The 14,181-nt window shown below is 46.3% G+C and overlaps 1 protein-coding gene across 1 annotated transcript; it reads left to right on the top strand.

The window, feature by feature from the left end:
* The first annotated feature begins 1,872 nt into the window (after nucleotides 1-1,872).
* LOC144601180 (interferon-induced protein with tetratricopeptide repeats 5-like) lies at nucleotides 1,873-12,014 on the top strand. The gene is made up of 4 exons (XM_078413139.1): nucleotides 1,873-1,898; nucleotides 7,305-7,415; nucleotides 8,072-9,529; nucleotides 10,172-12,014. Exons 2-3 carry the CDS (start codon nucleotides 7,411-7,413, stop codon nucleotides 9,504-9,506), a joined length of 1,440 nt encoding a protein of 479 aa, XP_078269265.1. The 5' UTR covers nucleotides 1,873-1,898; nucleotides 7,305-7,410; the 3' UTR covers nucleotides 9,507-9,529; nucleotides 10,172-12,014.
* The last annotated feature ends 2,167 nt before the right edge of the window (nucleotides 12,015-14,181 follow it).

Here is a 14,181-nt window from a genome sequence, read left to right as displayed (position 1 = left end):
GGAATTTTTTGAGGATGTGACAAGTAAAAGGGATGAAGGAGAGGCAGTGGATGTAGTGTATCTAGACTTTCAGGAAGCCTTTGATAAGGTCCCACACGGGAAGTTGGTAAGCAAAATTAGGGCACATGGTATTGGGGGTAGGGTATTGACATGGATAGAGAATTGGTTGGCAGACAGGAAGCAAAGAGTAGTAATAAACGTGTCCTTTTCAGAATGGCAGGCAGTGGCGAGTGGAGTGCCGCAAGGCTCGGTGTTTACAATATATATTAATGATTTGGATTTTGGAATTAGAAGTAACACGAGCAAGTTTGCGGATGACCCAAAGCTGGGTGGCAGTGTGAACTGCGAAGAAGATGTCAGGAGGTTGCAGGGTGACCTGGACAGGTTGAGTGAGTGGGCAGATGCGTGGCAGATGCAGTATAATGTAGATAAATGTGAAGTTATCCACTTTGGCGGCAAAAATAAGGAGGCAGATTATTATCTCAATGGTGTCACATTACGTAAAGGGGAAATGCAACAAGACCTTGGTGTCCTTGTACACCAGTCACTGAAAGTAAGCGTGCAGGTGCAGCAGGCAGTGAAGAAAGCTAATGGCTTGTTGGCCTTCATAACAAGAGGATTTGAGTACAGGAGCAAAGAAGTCCTTCTGCAGTTGTATGGGGCCCTGGTGAGACCACATCTGGAGTATTGTGTGCAGTTTTGGTCTCCTAATTTGAGGAAGGACGTCCTTGCTATTGAGGCAGTGCAGCATAGGTTCACAAGGTTAATCCCTGGGATGGAGGGACTGTCATATGAGGAAAGATTGGAAAGACTAGTCCTGTATTCACTGGAGTTTAGAAGGATGAGAGGGGATCTTATAGAGACGCATAAAATTATAAAAAGACTAGACAAGCTAGATGCAGGAAAAATGTTCCCAATGTTGGGGGAGTCCAGAACTAGGGGCCACAGTCTACGAATAAAGGGGAGGCCATTTAAAACTGAGTTGAGAAAAAACTTTTTCACCCAGAGAGTTGTGAATTTGATGCAATTCTCTGCCACGGAAGGCAGTGGAGGCCGATTCACTGGATGAATTTAGAAGAGAGTTAGATAGAGCTCTAGGGACTAGTGGAAACAAGGGATATGGGGAGAAGGTAGGCACGGGTTACTGATTGTAGATGATCAGCCATGATCACAATTAATGGCAGTGCTAGCTCCTGCACCTATTTTCTATGTTTCTATGTTTCTAACCCCATTCTCCTGCCTTCTTTCATAACTTCTGACACCCGTATGAATCAAAATCCGTCAATCTTTTGCATTAAAAATATCCATTGGCTTGGCCTCCACAGCTGTCCTTGGCAATGAATTCCACAGATTCAACACCCTCTGGCTAAAGAAATTCCTTCGCTACTCCTTTCCAAAGATACATCCTTTTATTCTGAGTCTGTGCCCTCGGATCCTAGACATCATTGTCATTATTATTATTATTATTATTATTATTATTATTATTATTATTATTATTATTATTATTATTATTATTATTATTATTATTATTATTATTATTATTATTATTATTATTATTATTATTATTATTATTATTAATCCTAATCTTAACTCTTGAGATGTGGTTGTAATTTGCACGTGTAAGGATTAAGAAATGAAGTGAATGTTTGCCCTCACTCGTCTGTCAATCGAACATCAATGGTTTCGGATTTGACCCAAGGTTTATCAATTTCAAAACCAATTTGCACAGGGGAAAGATAAGGCTCAATTGCTTCAGTTTCTAGTTTCAGTTTCATTTCCCCTTTCAGGGGATGACCTATCTGGACTTGGCCCATCCAGTGGACTATAAAAACATCGCACGCTGCCTCTGGTCCACACAGTTCCTGGAAGGAATACGGAATCCTGAACAGCAGCATAAGGTAAGGGACATCTTCACTTTGCACAGTGATACCGGAGATCAGGACCTTCTCACCCACTAACGCCGACATTAGGTGGATGAGTATAGAAGCTTCGTTTTTAGTCTTTCGAGTTACAGCACGAAGACTGCTCACCGAGTCCGCACTGACCTGCGATCCCCGCACATTAACACCATCCTGCACACACTAGGGACAATTTTACATTGATACCAAGCCAATTAACCTACAAAACTGCACGTCTTTGGGGTGTTGGGGGAGGAAACATGTTTCCTGCCTCTAACGTGTCCATCCCCTTAATAATCTTATACGTTTCGATAAGATCTCCTCTCATCCATTTAAATTCCAGTGTATACAATACGTGGGTGAATGAGGGACTGTACCTGCACACCAGGAAGCACAGGCAGGACCGATGGAGACCATGCATGTGTCTGCACTTGAGTAAGTCAGGTGATGATACACAAATCCGTCACGTACAGCTCCAGTCCATTGACCACTAAAGGCCGTTTCACACTGGCGCCATATAGACCCATTCCTCGTAGAGAGGGGGGGACAGGGAAGGGGAGAGGGTGCCACTCACCTCGGCCCCATGGCGCCAGCGCTGCAGCCAGAGCGAGCCGTGGACCCAAAGCCTCTCCTGTATTGGTCTAGCACCCTCCCCCACTCAATTCCCCTTATCCCCCCCCCCACTCACCCACTCCTGTATTGGTCTACCCCACCCCCACTTCCCCCTCCCTTCCCTCCACCCCCTACGCCCACTCCCCTCCCCCCACCCGCCACCCCCACTCCCCTCCACCCCACCCCCACTCCACCTCCACCCCCACTCCCCCTCCCTCCCACCCCCACTCCCCCTCCCCCCACCCCCACTACCCCCACATCCCTGGGATGGCAGGACTTTCATATGAGGAAAGGCTGGATAGACTCGGCTTGTACTCGCTGGAATTTAGAAGACTGAGGGGGGATCTTATAGAAACATATAAAATTCTTAAGGGGTTGGAGGGGCTAGATGCGGGAAGATTGTTCCCGATGTTGGGGGAGTCCAGAACCAGGGGTCGCAGCTTAAGGATAAGGGGGAAGTCTTTTAGGACCGAGATGAGAAAACATTTCTTCACACAGAGAGTGGTGAGTCTGTGGAATTCTCTGCCACAGAAGGTAGTTGAGGCCAGTTCATTGGCTATATTTAAGAGGGAGTTAGATGTGGCCCTTTTTGCTAAAGGGATCAGGGGGTATGGAGAAAAGGCAGGTACAGGCTACTGAGCTGGATGATCAGCCATGATCATATTGAATGGCGGTGCAGGCTCGAAGGGCCGAATGGCCTACCCCTGCACCTATTTTCTATGTTTCTATGTTTCTACCTCTCCCGACCCTCAACCCGGGCATCTTGGTAAACACATGTACACACACAAACAAACCGAGAGTTCTAGTAATATATATATAGATAACAGGTTGAAGACTATTATAATACCCAAGAATTTTCCAAGACTATGCCGTACGTGTGTAATAAAATTGCGAATATGAAATTAAACACAAAAATGACTCCAAAATGCATTGACATATGATTGGCCTATTTATCACTATTTCTCTGAGAACCCCTCGCGACCTCTCACGGAATCGCTGATCTAGCCTGTTTCGGCAGCTTGGTTCGTACCGAGGAGTTGGGGCTGAAGGGTCTGATCTGTGCTGTCGGACTCCGTGACGGTATTTATAAATAGGAGCCATAGCTTTCGATTTAAAATGTTGTCGAGAGGAATGGTCGGAACTACACAAACCAGATAGGAGTGGAAATTGAATCATTAAATGTGTTCAAGGCTGATAAACTTTTGTACTTTTAATCTCAAGTATAACAGGAAACAAGCAGAAACAGGAGTGCAGGGCGAGATCAGACTATGAATTGATGTTCATGTTAGAAGAGCAGAATTAGGCCATTTGGCCCATCAAGGTTACTCTGCCATTCGATCGTGGTTGATCTGTCTTTCCCTCTCAACCCTCTCAATGGGTGTTTCAAATGAGATAGACAAGGATGGAGACAAAGGGAAAGAGAGTATAGGAGTAAGTAAGAAACACCCCAGAATTAATGGGACAGAAAGCTCACGAAGCAATAGGAGACAATGGCCAAGTGTAATAGGAATCGATGTGGAAGCGGTGATGAGCAAAGGATTAAAAGTACTATATATGAATGCGCGAAGTATAAGTATAAAAGTGGATGAGCTTGAGGCTCAGTTGGAGATTGGTAGGTATGACTTTGTGGGGATTACAGAAACGTGGCTGCAGAAGGATCAGGACTGGGAACTGAATATTCAGGGTTATACGTCCTATAGAAAGGACAGGCAGGTGGGCAGAGGAGGTGGGGTAGCTCTGTTGGTGAGGGATGCAATTCAGTCCCTTGCGAGGGGTGACTTTGGGACTGACGATGTAGAGTCACCGTGGATAGAGTTGAGTAATTGTAAAGGTAAGAAGACACTAATGGGAGTTATCTACAGACCCCCAAACAGTAGCCTGGATAGAGGGTGTAAGTTGCAGTGGGAGTTAAGATTGGCATGTAACAAAGGTAATGCCACTGTAGTTATGGGGGATTTCAATATGTAGGTAGACTGGGAAAATCAAGTTGGTTCTGGACCCCAAGAAAGGGAGTTTGTAGAGTGCCTCCGAGATGGATTATTAGAGCAGCTTGTATTGGAGCCCACCAGAGAGAAGGCAGTTCTGGATTTAGTGTTGTCCAATGAACCAGATTTAATAAGGAAACTCAAGGTAAAGGAGGTAGTGACCATAATATGATTAGTTTTAATCTGCAATTTGAGAGGGAGAAGGTTAAACCAGGAATGTCAGTGTTGCAGTTAAGCAAAGGGGACTATGAAGGCATGAGAGGGGAGCTGGCCAAGGTTGAATGGAAAGGGATCCTAGCAGGTATGATGGTGGAACAGCAATGGCAGGAATTTCTGGGCATAATCCAGAAGATGCAGGATCATTTCATTCCAAAGAGGAAGAAAAATTCTAAGGGGAGTAAGAGGCAACCGTGGCTGACAAGGGAGGTTTGAGATGGAATAAAAACTAAAAGAAAAGATGTATAAGATAGCAAAAAGTGGTGGGAAGCCAGAGGAGTGGGCAACTTTAAAAGGACAACAGAAGATAGCAAAAAGGGCAATGCGGGCTGAAAAGATGAAGTACGAGGGGAAGCTGGCCAAGAATATAGAGAAGGAGAGTAAAAGCTTCTTTAGGTATGTTAAGAGAAAAAGATTAGTAAAGACAAATGTGGGTCCCTTGAAGGCAGAAAGGGGTGAAATTATTATGGGTAACAAGGAAATGGCAAATGAGTTGAACAGGTACTTCGGATCTGTCTTCACTAAGGAAGACACAAACAATCTCCCAGGTGTATTGGTGGACAGAGGATCAGGGGAGACAGATGAACTGAAAGAAATTAGCATTCAGCGAGAAATAGTATTGGGTAGACTGATGGAACTGAAGGCTGATAAATCCCCAGGGCCAGATGGTCTCAAGGAGATTCAGGATCAGTTCCTGTGGATTGGAGGGTAGCTAATGTTATCCCACTTTTCAAGAAAGGAGCGAGAGAGAAAACGGTCAATTACAGACCAGTTAGCCTGACATCAGTGGTGGGGAAGATGCTGGAGTCAATTATTAAAGAGGTGATAACGGCACATTTAGAGAGCGGTAACAGAATTGGTCCAAGTCAGCATGGATTTATGAAGGGGAAAACCTGCTTGACTAATGTTTTGGAATTTTTTGAGGATGTGACAAGTAAAAGGGATGAAGGAGAGGCAGTGGATGTAGTTTATCTAGACTTTCAGGAAGCCTTTGATAAGGTCCCACACGGGAAGTTGGTAAGCAAAATTAGGGCACATGGTATTGGGGGTAGGGTATTGACATGGATAGAGAATTGGTTGGCAGACAGGAAGCAAAGAGTAGTAATAAACGGGTCCTTTTCAGAATGGCAGGCAGTGGCGAGTGGAGTGCCGCAAGGCTCGGTGTTTACAATATATATTAATGATTTGGATTTTGGAATTAGAAGTAACACGAGCAAGTTTGCTGATGACCCAAAGCTGGGTGGCAGTGTGAACTGCGAAGAAGATGTCAGGAGGTTGCAGGGTGACCTGGACAGGTTGAGTGAGTGGGCAGATGCGTGGCAGATGCAGTATAATGTAGATAAATGTGAAGTTATCCACTTTGGCGGCAAAAATAAGGAGGCAGATTATTATCTCAATGGTGTCACATTACGTAAAGGAGAAATGCAACAAGACCTTGGTGTCCTTGTACACCAGTCACTGAAAGTAAGCGTGCAGGTGCAGCAGGCAGTGAAGAAAGCTAATGGCTTGTTGGCCTTCATAACAAGAGGATTTGAGTACAGGAGCAAAGAAGTCCTTCTGCAGTTGTATGGGGCCCTGGTGAGACCACATCTGGAGTATTGTGTGCAGTTTTGGTCTCCTAATTTGAGGAAGGACGTCCTTGCTATTGAGGCAGTGCAGCGTAGGTTCACAAGGTTAATCCCTGGGATGGAGGGACTGTCATACGAGGAAAGATTGGAAAGACTAGTCCTGTATTCACTGGAGTTTAGAAGGATGAGAGGGGATCTTATAGAGACGCATAAAATTATAAAAAGACTAGACAAGCTAGATGCAGGAAAAATGTTCCCAATGTTGGGGGAGTCCAGAACTAGGGGCCACAGTCTACGAATAAAGGGGAGGCCATTTAAAACTGAGTTGAGAAAAAACTTTTTCACCCAGAGAGTTGTGAATTTGATGCAATTCTCTGCCACGGAAGGCAGTGGAGACCGATTCACTGGATGAATTTAGAAGAGAGTTAGATAGAGCTCTAGGGACTAGTGGAAACAAGGGATATGGGGAGAAGGTAGGCACGGGTTACTGATTGTAGATGATCAGCCATGATCACAATGAATGGCAGTGCTAGCTCCTGCACCTATTTTCTATGTTTCTATGTTTCTAACCCCATTCTCCTGCCTTCTTTCATAACTTCTGACACCCGTATGAATCAAAATCCGTCAATCTTTTGCATTAAAAATATCCATTGGCTTGGCCTCCACAGCTGTCCTTGGCAATGAATTCCACAGATTCAACACCCTCTGGCTAAAGAAATTCCTTCGCTACTCCTTTCCAAAGATACATCCTTTTATTCTGAGTCTGTGCCCTCGGATCCTAGACATCATTGTCATTATTATTATTATTATTATTAATCCTAATCTTAACTCTTGAGATGTGGTTGTAATTTGCACGTGTAAGGATTAAGAAATGAAGTGAATGTTTGCCCTCACTCGTCTGTCAATCGAACATCACTGGTTTCGGATTTGACCCAAGGTTTATCAATTTCAAAACCAATTTGCACAGGTGAAAGATAAGGCTCAATTGCTTCAGTTTCTAGTTTCAGTTTCATTTCCCCTTTCAGGGGATGACCTATCTGGACTCGGCCCATCCAGTGGACTATAAAAACATCGCACGCTGCCTCTGGTCCACACAGTTCCTGGAAGGAAGACGGAATCCTGAACAGCAGCATGAGGTAAGGGACATCTTCACTTTGCACAGTGATACCGGAGATCAGGACCTTCTCACCCACTAACGCCGACATTAGGTGGATGAGTATAGAAGCTTCGTTTTTAGTCTTTCGAGTTACAGCACGGAGACTGCTCACCGAGTCCGCCCCGACCAGCGATCCCCGCACATTAACACCATCCTGCACACACTAGGGACAATTTTACATTGATACCAAGCCAATTAACCTACAAAACTGCACGTCTTTGGGGTGTTGGGGGAGGAAACTGAAGATCTCGGAGGAAACTCACGCAGGTCACGGCGAGAATGTACAGACAAGCACCCGTAGTCAGGATCGAACCCGGGTCTCAGTGCACTGATCCAGGATAAAGGGCGTAACGTTTAGTGCAAGGTAAAGTCTGATAAATAATAGACTGATGAGGTAGCTGGGAGTCATTACCACTCTCTAGTTGGTGATAGGATGGTTCAATTGCTTGTTAACAGCTGGGAAGAAACTCCATGAATCTGGAGGTGTGCGTTTTGACACTTCTGTAGCTCGTGCCTAATGAGTGAGGGTAGAAGAGGGAGTGGCCAGAGTGCGACTCGTCCTTGATTATGCCTGACCCACTGAGTTATCCAGCTTTTTGTGTCTAGTCCCTCTGATTGCCTTGTGGTCTCTTGCAGCGACGCACTGAAGGAGTCCTTATTGGTGAAGCTCAGCCAGCTTCAGTGCCACTTCACGTGGGGCCTAGAGATGGACGACGTCGACCTAGACGACGTGAAGCGGAGGTTGCATGATTCGATTATCGTCGGCGGGAAGCGCCAAGGCGTGCCGCACAACCAGCTGGCTTACGTCAACTACCTGCAGGGCAACCACGAAGAAGCCCTCCGTGACTTAGAGGAGGCGGAGAGGCGTCTGAGGGAGATCCACGGGGATGGACTTGAGAGGAGGAGCATCGTCACCCATGGCAACCGGGCCTGGTTGCATTACGACATGGGGCAACTCAGCGAGGCCCAGTCCTACCTCGACAAGCTGGAGGTGACGTGTGGCCCCATCACCCAGGGCCCACACGTCACGGCAATGCTGCCCGAGGTGTGGGGGGAGAAGGGGTGGTCTTTGCTTAGCTCCGGCTCTCAGTGCTATGAGGAGGCGAAGGAATGTTTCACCAGGGCTCTGGAGGAAGATCCCGACAACGTGGAGTGGGCCATGGGCTACGCCACCGCTCTGTACCGTCTGGAATCGATTTCCGGGATCCACGAAAACCCGGAAGAGAGTCAGTTGGTGAGACAGCTGAGACGGGTGCTGGAGCTGGATCCGGGTGAATCTGTGGCCAGGGTGATGCTGGCCCTCAGGCTCCAAGAGTTCCAGCAAAACGTGGAAGCGAATGAACTGGTTGAAGAAGCGTTGCGGTCAACCCCAGATTCTCCATTTATGCTCCGCTATGCAGCAAAGTTTTACAGAATAGAGAATGATGTTGATAAAGCGATAGGGCTGTTGAAGAAAGCCGTAGAATTCACTCCCGACGCTGCCTTCTTGCACCATCAAATGGGTATCTGTTACAGGGAAAAGCTAATGGCTCTGCGTAGAAATCGAGGCAGTGGAGACTCTAGCGAGAAGGCTGAGTTGATCCGTCATTGCAAGCTCCATTTTGGAACGGCATTTAAACTGAAGCCTTCGTTTATATTTGCACAGCTGGATTTTGCCGAGATCTGCTTAATGAATGGTGAACTAGACAAGGCAGCGGAGATGTACCACAACCTCCAGAGATTAGAGAATGTTACTCCAGATAAAAAGCAGGCAATAGAGTTACAGCTTGGATTATATGAACGGGATCACACCAAATCTGAATCCAACGCCATCCACCATTTTATGGAAGGCCTTAAAATCCAGTGCCGCAGGAAATATTGGAAACGTTGTTACACTGAATTGGAGAGGATTGCAAAAAGGCAAATTAACTGGAACCCGCACAACAGCAGAGCCTTCGGTATCCTGGGGTTTCTTCACCAGCAAGCCGGGGAGAATTCTGAAGCTGTTGAATGCTTTGAAAAGGCCTTGCAGATTAATCCTCGCAACGAAGAATATCTCAGTGCTCTTTGTGAATTGCGCCGTCCTAATTAGGCTGGAGATACCAGGACCAGCAGGTAAGGGCGAGAAAGATCCTTCCACAACCATTCCTCACTGGAACATAGAACATTACACAGTACCGCGCAGGAACAGCCCCTTCGGCCCACGGTGTCTGTGCAGAACCTCCTCTGCACCCTTTCCAAAGCCTCTGCTTCCTTTCTGCAATGGGGCGACTTGAACTGCATGTGATACTCCAAATTAACTCCAAATAATCAAAGTCCTATAAAGTTGCATCATGACTCCCTGACTCTTATACTCAATGTTTGGACCATGAAGGGAAGCATTGTACACGGTGACAGACACAAACAGCTGGAGTGACTCAGCGGGTCAGGCAGCATCGCCGGAGGAAAGGAATAGTTGACATTTCGGGTAAAGACCCTTCTTCAGACTGGAAACGTCACCTATTCCTTCTCTCCAGAGATGCTGCCTGACCCACTGAGTCACCCCAGCTTTTTGTGTCTATCCGCGGTGTCAACCAGCATCTGCAGTTTCCTTCCCAAGCTTACCGTACGCCTTCTTTACCACTCGATCTGCTTGTGCGGCCCCTGTCAGGGAGTTGTGGAGTTCGATGCCATGATTATTACAGGGTCTGACCAAGCTTGTGTGCGGTGCGTTAATGGAGACACTTGAGTTGACATTTGGTTGATGATCTTCTGCAGGTTTGGTGCCCGCTGCTCTGACTGATCTACAGTGATCCCGTCCCTCAACAAACCTTCACATTCAACCAGAGGTGGATCAGAGCTGCGTTGTGGAGGGCTTGACGCCATTTCACGTGCGTCCGACGCGATGGTCAGAATAGAGGCACCAGCAGTGATTTCCCAGCCCGTTACTCAATGGACACAAAATTCACCTGGACGTTAATTGTTTGTCCACTAAATTTTGGGGTAAAAGGATTAGGATTCAGTTTCTTATTGTCACGTGTACCAAGGTACACTGAAAAGCTTTGATTTGCTTGCTATCCAAACAGATTAGAAAATACTATACGTAAGTCCAGCTGTTAAACTCAAGCACAATAGATAGAGCAAAGGGGAGATCAGTTCAGTTTAGTTCATGGTCACGTGTACCGAGGTACCGTGAAATGCTTTTGTTGCAATAGACAATTGGTGCAGGAGGAGGCCATTCGGCCCTTCGAGCCAGCACCACCATTCAATGTGATCATGGCTGATCATTCTTAATCAGTACCCCGTTCCTGCCTTCTCCCCATACCCCCTGACTCCACTATCCTTAAGAGCTCTATCTAGCTCTCTCTTGAATGCTTTCAGAGAATTGGCCTCCACTGCCTTCTGAGGCACAGAATTCCACAGATTCACAACTCGCTGAGTTGCGAGCTAACCAGTCAGCAGAAAGACAATACATGATTACAATCGAGCCGTCCACAGTGTGAGAGATGCTGCTGCAGGAGTAGCGATCGTAACATGTGATTGTAGATCTGCTTCTGTGGCTAGCATGCAAATAATCGCCTGGGTTAAACCCCATCGGGGCTTGTATACACTGGAATTTAGAAGGATGAGAGGGGATCTTATTGAAACATATAAGATTATTAAGGGATTGGACACGCTAGTGGCAGGAAACACGTTCCCAATGTTGGGGGAGTCCAGAACCAGGGGCCACAGTTTAAGAATAAGGGGTAGGTCATTTAGAACGGAGATGAGGAAAAACCTTTTCACTCAGAGTTGTAAATCTGTGGACTTCTCTGCCTCAGAACGCAGTGGAGGCCAATTCTCTGGATGCTTTCAAGAGAGAGTTAGATAAAGCTCTTAGTGATAGCTGAGTCAGGGGGTGTGGGAAGATGGCAGGAACGGGGTACTGATTGTGGGTGATCAGCCATGATGGCAGTGCTGGCTCGATTGGCCGACTCCTGCACCTGTTGTCTATCTTTGTACACAAAGTGTAAAATACAGAGTGCAAAACTATAAAAGAGGGGGTGATAACTAATTGTTGTATAGGAAGCACCACAGATGAGGTGCCATTTGATTTAGTTTGCTGGATACAATGCCTGCATTTAAGAGTTCCATCATACGCAATATTTTTAATTTTTGTTTAATGCTTTATGATCATAGGGGCACCTTTTCTGATCAATATTTTTAGTTTAGTTTAGAATCTAAATGAATGAATGAAAAGAGTTCTCATAGCGCAGCGCGTGTGTCAGCGTTTGATTTTAATGGTCAAAATGAATGCTACTAGATTCTGTGAATGACATGTCATGGTGAAGTACTTAGAATTTCAATGAATTCCGACTCCTGTTTTTTTTTAAATCACCAAGATCAACTTTATTCAACAACATTTTTTCCTATGAAAGATGTAAAACTGCATGCATTGCGGACTCCGCCCAATTGCTTTTCAGTGGACGGGTTTAGACCACAGATGTCATGCTCGGAGGCGGCATTGACGTGTGAAAAGGGCTGGCCGGGCCTTGCTGTCCTCACGGAAATGTAGTGCATTTCCCCTACAAACAACACAGCAGTAAAACTCAGTATATCTTTTTAGTAGCGTCTGTCTATGTGTGAGCTTTGGCTTTTAATAAACGTCGTGAATTGCCTGTGTCTGTGTTTGCCTCATTGATCTAAATGAATGAATGAAAAGAGTTCTCATAGCGCAGCGCGTGTGTCAGCGTTTGATTTTAATGGTCAAATTGAATGCGACCGGTCATGAAAAAGTACTTAGAAATTCAATAAGTTCCGACAGCTATTTTTAAAGAAATCAACAAAATCAACTTTATTCAAAAACAACATATTCCTATGAAAGATGGGTAATTGCATGCAAAAATCTTTTTTTTTTTTTAAACGGGCACTTCAAACAAATGCAAAATATACCTAGAAATTTCACTGGACGGACCTTGCTGTCGGTTTGTTCACGTGTGAGTTGTGCTTGTGACACCTTCACATAAGTGCAGGTTTTCGTTGGTTGTCTTGCTTGCCGTGGTCCCTGTCGTAATGGACGTCCTAGGTAGCGAAGACTGAGTTGCCGGTTTTCATCAGCTTGCCGTCGCCTAGGTGGTAGGTTGTCTTAGCTTGCGCGGGGATTGTCGTGGGCAATGTCGTACGGTTATTTTTTTCGGCAATCTGCTACGACTTTGACGGTCGCCGGCAATCGCCTAAAAAAATCGCCAAAGTGAGACAGGACCTTTAGTAGTTTTCTTGGTCCACACTACGGTGAACAGTATCAGCTCAAAAACGTTCAATTCTAAAGTTTAAAACCTGCACTCCAGCCTTTAGCGCCAATAATAATGTTTGCCCCACTTCAATGGTTCTTTATTGTCACGTGTACCGAGGTACAGTGAAATTCTATTTCTGCATGCACTTCAGCAAAGTATTACTATATATAAGCCCAATCCTGGATTAAGTACAAAGTGTACAGAAATAGTCCACTGAGACCACATACAAGAGTCACCGGGCTTTGGCTCCATTTTCAAAGTCCAAGTTGCTTTCAGTGGCAACGGAGATTGGGAGGGAGAAACAGGGAGATTGGTGGGAGTCTGTGTGGCCCAGGAGAGGGGGGAAGAAAGTGGTGGAGGTTTGGTGGGGTTCATAGAGTTGCCTAAAGTTGGACAAGTCATTGTTTGTACCATTTGGTTTGTCAGCTACCCAAGTGGAATGTGAGGTGCTCTTCCTCCAGTTTGCTTGTGGTCTCACTCTGGCAATGGAGGAGGTCCAGGGCAGAAAGGCCAGAGTGGGAATGGGAGTTAAAACAGTTAGCAATCAGGAGATCTAGTAAGCCTTGGCGGACCCAGCGTAGGTTTAGTTTTGTTCAGTTCAGAGATACAGCGCGGAAACAGGCCCTTCGGCCCACCGAGTTCACGCTGACAAGCGGTCCCAGCACACCAACACTATCCTGTGCACGCATTAGGGACTATTTACATTTTTACTGAAGCCAATTAACCTACTGTATGTCTTCGGAGCGTGGGAGGAAACCGGAGCAACCAGAGAAAACCCATGCAGGTCACGGGGAGAACGTACAAACTCCGTACAGACAGCACCCGTGGTCAGGATCGAACCCGGGTCTCTGGCGCTGTCAGGCAGACCATCTTCAGATGGTCGCCGAGTCTACGCCTGGTCTCACCGATGTACGGGAGCCCACATTGGGAACTCCAGATGCAGTAGGTTTCCCACACGACAGACAGAGTTAATTGGCTTCTGTAAAGTTGTAAATTGCCCCTAGTGTGTTTTGGATTGTGCCAGTGTGTGGGGAAAGCTGGTCGTCGCAGACTCGATGGGCCGAAGGGCCTGTTTCTGCACTGTATCTCTAAAGTCTAAAGTCATGGGCAACAGCGGTCAGGTGAGCAGTTTGAGGAAGAGAGAGGGAAGAGAAGATTATTTAGCGTAAAAAAAGGAGCCATGAAATCTATCCCCGGAAGGTAAAATTAGTTCGAAGCCAATGATGTTCCATAAGGTTACTAGGAGTTTGAGGGTGACCAGGGGAGTCATCTCTGGTTGGAAGCAGGGGGTGAGGATGGGGCCTTACGTTTAGAGGCGCAGCGTGGAAACAGGCCCATCAGCCCACGGAGACCACCGATCACCCCGTACACTCGTTCTATGTCATCCCACTTTCACATCCTACACACTTGGAAATTTACAGAAGCCAATTAACCTGCAAAACCCTCTCGTCGTTGGAATGTGGGATTGAACGGGGAGCCCAGAGGAAACCCACGCTCTCAACCGAACCAAACGAA

Source organism: Rhinoraja longicauda, chromosome 16, assembly GCF_053455715.1.
Source record: "Rhinoraja longicauda isolate Sanriku21f chromosome 16, sRhiLon1.1, whole genome shotgun sequence".
Taxonomy (NCBI): Eukaryota; Metazoa; Chordata; class Chondrichthyes; order Rajiformes; family Arhynchobatidae; genus Rhinoraja; species Rhinoraja longicauda.
Note: the sequence above shows the minus strand (reverse complement) of the source record. Positions and strands in the feature narration are given on the sequence as shown.